The 8,008-nt window shown below is 44.3% G+C and overlaps 1 protein-coding gene across 1 annotated transcript; it reads left to right on the top strand.

The window, feature by feature from the left end:
• Positions 1-1,725: 1,725 nt before the first annotated feature.
• LRRC10 (leucine rich repeat containing 10) lies at positions 1,726-4,231 on the top strand. The gene has a single exon (XM_081249147.1). It carries the CDS (start codon positions 2,340-2,342, stop codon positions 3,177-3,179), a length of 840 nt encoding a protein of 279 aa, XP_081105273.1. The 5' UTR covers positions 1,726-2,339; the 3' UTR covers positions 3,180-4,231.
• Positions 4,232-8,008: the final 3,777 nt, after the last annotated feature.

Raw genomic sequence — 8,008 nt, forward strand, 5'->3', positions numbered from 1 at the left:
ACTCCACTCTGATAAAACTGTATACTCGGTGAGATCAGGATCCTATCTATCTTGTTAGCCACCAGATTCCCTGCATCTAGAACACAACAGGTGCTCAATAAATATTTGATGTTATTCTTAAACCTCTCTAAGCCTCAGTTTTCTCATCTGAAAATTGAGGATAAAAAATATTTACCTGGCAGGAGTTCTGAGAAGAGACAGTATATGTAAAGCACCAGTTCAGTGCTTAGCACTTAGTTATAAATAATAATGGGTGTCAATCATTATTATTGTTATCATTTCTAGGGACATCAGGGCAGCAGCTGCATGACCATTTGTGGTCACCACTGACCATGCTAAATATAGAGCCAAAGTACAGTACCTGTTGAGAGGCTAGTTATTACAGTACAAATCAGCAAAGCAAGGAGAGGGCTTAAGATAATAGCCCTTGACATTCAATGTTTAGAAAGTCCAAGGACACTGGCTTTAGTCATGACTGAGAAGAAAGAAGGTGGGTAGTGATGCTGCATTGCCAAATAGCTCTGTAGAATGGCCATTCACATGGAATGCTCCTGTATTGCTCTGTTCAGTCTACTATAAGCAATTTAGCAGTAAAGGCACTGGAGGAGGTTAAATGGTATACCAAGCCTTCCCCCCCAGCCTGGCACTCTATCCAGACAGCAGGCAGGCTGCTAGAAATGGAAACAACCCATTTCTTTTGGAATAGTTTTTGAAAGTAATATATGTATATAGTTTAAAAAAAAAGTCAAACAATACAGAGGGTGTAAATGGAGGAGTCAGTACTCCTATCACCCCCAAACCTTCAGGCAGATTCCCCAGAGATAATCACTGTTTTGCCTTACAGATACTTTTAGGCATATGCAAGAATATATGCATATTTTTTCCCAGATGGGATGGTAAAAAAAGAGTTCTGAAACTTGTCTTTTTGCCCTTCATTTATCCTGAATATCTTTGCACATCAGTATATAAAGATTTATCTCCTTATTTTTAACAACTGCTCTATTCATTAAGATAAGTTAAGAGATAAGCCCCCAGATATCCACGGCTTAACACAACTGAAGTTTCTCATTTACCTAAATCCAATTGGTGGTAGTGAGTCCGTGTGGGAGGGGAGGTGTTCTGACCCTAGCACTTATTCAGAGATCCAGGATACCCAGGACTTCAACATGTGACTTCCACATACTTGGTGGCTTCTAAGGTCACCCTGGGTATTAGATGGGGAAAGAGAGTGGAGGAAGGTGAGGTTTGTTTTAAATGAACCAGGCGTAGAAATGTTTTACCACTTCTGCTCACATTCCATTGGCCAGAATTAGCCTGACTGCCCTAGACTAGTACTAGGAAATGTCCCAGATGGACAGCTTCTTCCCACAGTAACTCAGCTCTATGGAAGGAAGCTCAAGCCTTTGAGGGGCAGTGAGCCACATCCCAGACACATTGTAGGAATACACCCTCATTTATTTAAGCTTTAGAAGGCTGGTTTTCCTCTTCTCTTTCTTCTGTTTTTCTACTTGTCTTTTGTCAAAGGCAAATTTTTTTAAGTGTAGAAAACTACTAACTGGTAAGAATGAAGAAATAAGAAAACGGACACTTGTGGAGCGTATACACTCGTTCAGATCTGGTGGTGTTAGGGGGGACACTACCAACGAAAAGCCTTTAAAGCATACATATGTTTGACCCAGTAACACTTCTAAGGACATTTCCGAAAGAAATTAGTGGATAACTGCTCACACTGTCTGTACATGGATATTTATAATAGCGACACGTTGTAAGCAACCTAGATGCCCAACAACAGAGACCTATTTAAATTCCAGTGCATCCATATAATGGAATGCTTTGCAGGTGTTTAAAATAATTGCATGGACACCTGCAAACATAAAAATATGTCCATATGTTCTGATAAAACAAGACTCCTAAACAGTGTATTTTTTTAAACAAATTGATTATGTGTAGCAAAAGGCTGGAGGACATCTGTTAAATAAAATGTTTACAGTGTTTATCCCTGGTGGGTGTGACTATGGTTGTTCTCACTTTCTTCTTTTCCACCTTTATGTAATGTCTCAACGTTTTATCATTAGAAAAAACAGTGAAGCTATTTTCCGTTTGAAACAAACAAACAAAAAATGTAGATAAAGGACTGGGGCTTAGGCGACTGAAAGCAAGTATGTGAGACCCCGCCTCCAGGACCCTGCCTGTCACCCAACACTCAAGTCGCTATCAGGAGCACTTCTCTCTGTTGTAGTGACTGGCTTCTGTCACGCAATCCCCAGGTTATAAAGAGAGGGGAGGACAGGCCTCAGGGCAGAAGCAGCAGCCCCAGGGTCGGCAGGCTGCGGCTTGCCATGGGGAACACCATCAGGGCCCTCGCGGCCTTCATCCCGGCTGACCGCTGCCAGAACTACATGGTTAGAGACCTCCGGGAGATGCCGCTGGACAAGACGGTGGATCTGAGTGGGAACCTGCTCCACCGCTTCCCAGTGCACGTGTGCTCCTTCCAGCAGCTGGCCAAGCTCTACCTGAGTGACAATCGCCTCAACAGCCTGCCTCCGGAGCTGGGGCAGCTGCAAAATCTGCAGATCCTGGCCCTGGATTTCAACAACTTCAAGGCTCTGCCCCAGGTGGTATGTACCTTGAAACAGCTCTGCATCCTCTACCTGGGCAACAACAAACTCTGCGACCTCCCCGGTGAGCTGAGCCTGCTCCAGAATCTCCAGACCCTGTGGGTCGAGGCCAATTACCTCACCCAGCTGCCAGATGTGGTGTGTGAGCTGAGTCTCCTTAAGACTCTGCATGCTGGCTCCAACGCCCTGCGTCTGCTGCCAGGCCGGCTCCGGCGCCTCCGGGAGCTGAGGACCATCTGGCTCTCTGGCAACCTGCTGACAGACTTCCCCGCTGTGCTGCTTCACATGCCTTCCCTGGAGGTGATCGATGTGGACTGGAACAGCATCCGCTACTTCCCCAGCCTGGCGCACCTGTCAAGCCTGAAGCTGGTCATCTATGACCACAATCCTTGCAGGAATGCACCCAAGGTGGCCAAAGGGGTGCGTCGTGTGGGAAGATGGGCGGAGGAGACCCCAGAGCCTGACCCCAGAAAAGCCAGGCGCTATTCACTGGCCAGGCAGGAAAGCCAGGAGGCACAGGTGCCTGCCCTGCCTCCTCCACTTCCGTCTACCAACTCCTGAGAAGCTTCAGGTGTAGGTCAATGCCAAGGACCCAACTCCAGCATCTTCTGGAGACCTCTCCATTAGAATGCAAAGGACTGCTCCGGGACAGGTGGGGCAGCTCTGCCAGTGGAAAATGGAATACAGTCAGATGAAATGCCTACCTCACACCAAGAAGAAAATACTCAAGGCCAGCATCTCTCCCAGAGGGAATTGTGTGCTATAGGTAGCGTGACAACTTCTTGCAAGAAAATCAGCCTCTCCGAGCAGGTATTTTGAAACACTGAAGAGCAAGAAAGGCTGGGACCCTTTGGCCTCCCCCAGTCTCCAGGAGTGGCTGGTCATGAGGCCAATGAGCCCCTCAAATAAGGTATTTGTTACAGAGCTCATCTAAAAGTTCAGGGGGCCTGTCTCCAGCCCTTTGCAGGATGTATTTTCTTACTGTGAATGACCATAAATGGTAAGAAGACATTACCGATTCAGGTCACTTAAAAATGACATGTCTACCTAGTCAGTCCGATTCAGACTCTTTGTTGTTGCAAAGGCTCAAGATGAAGATGTTCCCTTGAAATTTAGTGGCTGCTGAGAAGACACCCCTGCTGGGAATGCCTCCTGGTGGAATCCAGCTGCCACTTTAAAACTCGACAGTGGTTCACGCTGATTTCACTCATTTTCCTCGAAAGATCTGACCAAAGGTCTGCTCCCACCTGTAGACTGTCACTGGCAATGCTGAAAGTCATCTAGAAAACAGAACCTCTCCTTGGCAGTGCGGTCGCATCAACATCAAGCCTCGCTGTGACTGGCTGCCTCTGTGGAGCAGAGCCCTCCTGTCTACTCACGTCATGAACCAGAATTGAGTTGAACCTCTTGCCATGCAGGGACCACATTTCCAGAATCCTATTAGGTTAAAAGTTGTAGGTGAGAAATCTGTTCGCTTGCAACAAGCATTTGGAAATTGGAATTGCAGGTTGTGGTATATATAGGAAGTGTCTGCCTCTTCAGCCTCAGTATCTCTGCCCTTGCTCTGATTTGTTTTCATTTCTGCAGATAAAATCTTTTGATGGTCAGTGTGTAAACCTAGGTATTCTCTGAAGTTTGTTAATCATGACCTTTTCTTCTCCCCATGAATACATCAATTTTAAACAAACTGCTGTCAGTGGGTAGTTTAATAACACAATCCTTTATGTTCTTGAACCCTTTTCAGTAGTCAAGGACACAAAAGTGTCATCTTAACTAAAATGTACTGAATTTAGCTATTAAAAAGTACTTTTGCCATAAAAGCATCTTAACCCAGCAAAGTCTGGTTCTAAAATGACATTATACAGCAGACTATTTTCATGTTTTCCTACCACAATTATTTCTTGCTAAACCAGAGGAAGAAAAAGTTTCATGGTTTCACATAATCTCTTCCTGTCACCACCTCCCAGTCTGTAGAGTATCTACAACCCATTCATCAGACTGCCAAAGGGTCCTTTTAATCACTAAATTGTCAAATACTTAACTCCTTTAATAATGAGTCCAGATTTCTATCAGACAGCTAGGATTTAGTCTATTTACTCATTCCTAATCACTGCAATTACACTATACTCAGTTGATACTAGAAACTTTCTGCCAACAAGACTGCCTTCTAGGCTGTATCATAGCTCATCCTCCACAATGGCTATGATTTTCTTTTGACCCTCTCTTCCCCCTCCTACGATTAAGGGGCCCACCTTTTCCAAGGAAGCCATAAGCTGTAGCCAATGACCTACAGAATTTTCATCTAATGAGCTAACTAGTCTGAAACAGGTATCAAATTATAAACATTGTGACACATAAACTGTTTTGTTCTAAAATAATCAATACACAACAAATAAACACTTCTTAAACAACATGGTTAGGTGTTCACCACAAATTTTGCTGTCCAAATTTTCACTATAGGATTTCAATTTTATAAATTGACTATGTAAATGCATATTTACATTTCCATAACCCTCTGATGTTTTCTTGAAATTCTAACATAATTATAAACTTAAAAAGGGAAAAATGGGGCTTCCCTGGTGGCGCAGTGGTTGAGAGTCCTCCCGTCAATGCGGGGACACAGGTTCGTGCCCCGGTCCGGGAGGATCCCGCATGCCGCGGAGCGGCTGGGCCCGTGAGCCATGGCCGCGGGGCCTGCGTGTCCGGAGCCTGTGCTCCGCAGTGGGGGAGGCCACAGCAGCGAGAGGCCCGCGTACCGCAAAAAAAAATAAAATAAATTTTTTAAAAAAAGGGAAAAATGCTGAAGCACCAAAAGTTAACTTTTTTACTTTTTTTTTTTGGTGCACCGCACGACCTGCGAAAATCTTAGTTCCCCGACCAGGGATTGAACCCGGGCCATAGCAGTGATAGCGCCAAGTCTTAACCACTGGACCACCAGGGAATACCCAACATTTTTACTTTTAAAAGTCCTGAAACCCAAAGTGCATCAGAGGAAAATCTCCTCCACAAGTTTATGTTGGATTTTAGCTTCCACAAATATGAATGATGCCAGGGATTCCCTGGTGGCACAGTGGTTGAGAATCTGCCTGCCAATGCAGGGTACACGGGTTCGAGCCCTGGTCTGGGAGGATCCCACATGCCGCGGAGCAACTAGGCCCGTGAGCCACAGCTACTGAGCGTGCGCGTCTGGAGCCTGTGGTCCGCAACGGGGGGCCGCGACAGTGAGAGGCCCGCACACCGCGATGACGAGTGGCCCCCACTCTCCGCAACTAGAGAAAGCCCTTGCACAGAAACGAAGACCCAACACAGCCAAAAATAAATAAATAAATTTTTAAAAAAGGTGCTCCAATAACCTAAAGGAGTTATTTATATTAAAAAAAATATGAACGATGCCAACTAAAATCTTTAATGTGGATTCTAAGGACATTCCCAAGGTTTGTTTTTGTCCTAAAACAATACTAAGTTTGCAATTTCACACTTGAAAAGTCACCTTGTGCTCTAAAAATCAACTACTCAACTTTTAACTAAAATCCCATATCCTACACACAGTAACCTGGAGGCAGTGTACTACGATGGTTAAGAGCATGGCCCTTCAAACTATCTGAGATCACATTCTACCTTTGTACATTTACTGGTCAGTTACCTACCTGTGTGCCTCAGTTTTCTCATCAGTAAGGTGGTAACAGTTTCTGCCTCTCAAGGCCCTGTCAGGTTTAAACAAATTACTGTGTATGAAACGCATGGAACAGTGATTGGCAGGTGATGGCTAATGTTTACTTAACATGTTCTTTTACTAAGTGTTATACCATGGCAGTAAAATACTTATATTTACCGTACAATCAGTGTAACTCCTTGTTTGAAGGAAAAAAACATAAATAGCAATTGAACAAAAAAGCTTTTTCTCTCTCAGTAAAATTTTCAATATTATCTCTAGTCTTGAATATAAGAAATACAACTGCAAAGTGGTCAAACACTACTGGTTTACATATACAGGAAAACACAGATAAGATTACCAAGGATTCATTTTTTAAAACTTCTAAACGAATATACTTTGCCCTCTGCCTGTTGTTCTAGAATTTGCAAAATCACCAAAGTACATGAAAATGTGAAACTATTCCTTGGCACTAAACCCATTCGTGTCATGAGGGCAAGAGACATGAGACTGAAGACATGGGTGTGTGTCTGCTAGATAATTTACTGCCTTTGTCACTGTAAAAAAAAAAAAAAAGAAAAGATATACCTTGTACCCTTGAATATTAATGCCATTAAAAAACAAGTTAAGTTTACATGCTTTTCCCCCTTTCTGGACTGTCAACTTCTGAGAACACAAAACAGGTGATATTTATCTTTGAATCCCCAGTGGCTGGTATAATTTGACCACATTACTTGAATTTTGGAGATTTTGTGTGTGTGTGTGTGGTACAGGGGCCTCTGTTGTGGCCTCTCCCGTTGTGGAGCACAGGCTCCGGATGCGCAGGCCCAGCGGCCATGGCTCACGGGCCCAGCTGCTCCGCGGCACCTGGGATCCCCCCGGACCAGGGCACAAACCCGCATCCCCCGCCTCGGCAGGCGGACCCCCAAATACTGCACCACCAGGGAAGCTCTGAATTTTGGAGATTTTATCCTGCACCAAGGCCACAGGACAGGGGGACACACTGACACCTACGGAGCACTACTGTAGGTTAGGCACTATCCTCAGGGTCTTGTGTAGATTCATATAGTCTAGTCTTTTCAATACCTCTTTGAAAGAGGTGTTATGTACCACTCACAATTTTAAAATCTTTACTCTTTATTCATATTGGGAATCAACAATGTTCTACAATAATACTATGATTAAAAAAAGGTTAAGTCCTCTTTACGTTTCTGCTCTAGTAGTATTCTAAAACACCAGAGTAGATACAAGACAAGGCAGACTTCGGAAAAGAATTTCATACAAAGTATTCTATTGACTTCTATGAGTCAGGGTCCTGACAAGAAAATGCATTCACCTCATACGATTTACAAAGAGACTTTTCACAAAGGAACTGTTACTAAACAGAATTAAGGGGAGAAAGATCAGGGTAATACAAGTGATTGTATTTGGCAGGAGTCGCAGCAGCCGCCAGCCCCACCCATGTTGAGGCTGAGTGAAGTGGGAACAGAAATGTTACCAAAATGCAGTTAAGAGCTTAGTCATGAAAAGAGGGCTTGCCCAGAGAGCTATACTGGTAAGTCTCGCAGGGATGAAGCCAATTCCAGAGACAAAGAGCAAAACCAGGAAGAAAATACCAATTCCCTCTCCCCATATCCTACCAGTGCCTCCTGAATTAAACCACAGGAAACCAGTCCACAGGGAGCTGTGCGGCAGTTAGCAAGGCTAAGTCCCATGGCCTCCAAGCAGGCAAAGAATG

This window comes from Mesoplodon bidens (assembly GCF_964165515.1).
Source record: "Mesoplodon bidens genome assembly, chromosome: 11".
Taxonomy (NCBI): Eukaryota; Metazoa; Chordata; class Mammalia; order Artiodactyla; family Ziphiidae; genus Mesoplodon; species Mesoplodon bidens.

Bases quoted from the DNA above. Each gene is read 5' to 3' on its own strand.
- LRRC10 (XM_081249147.1), top strand. From the start codon at position 2,340: ATGGGGAACACCATCAGGGCCCTCGCGGCCTTCATCCCGGCTGACCGC.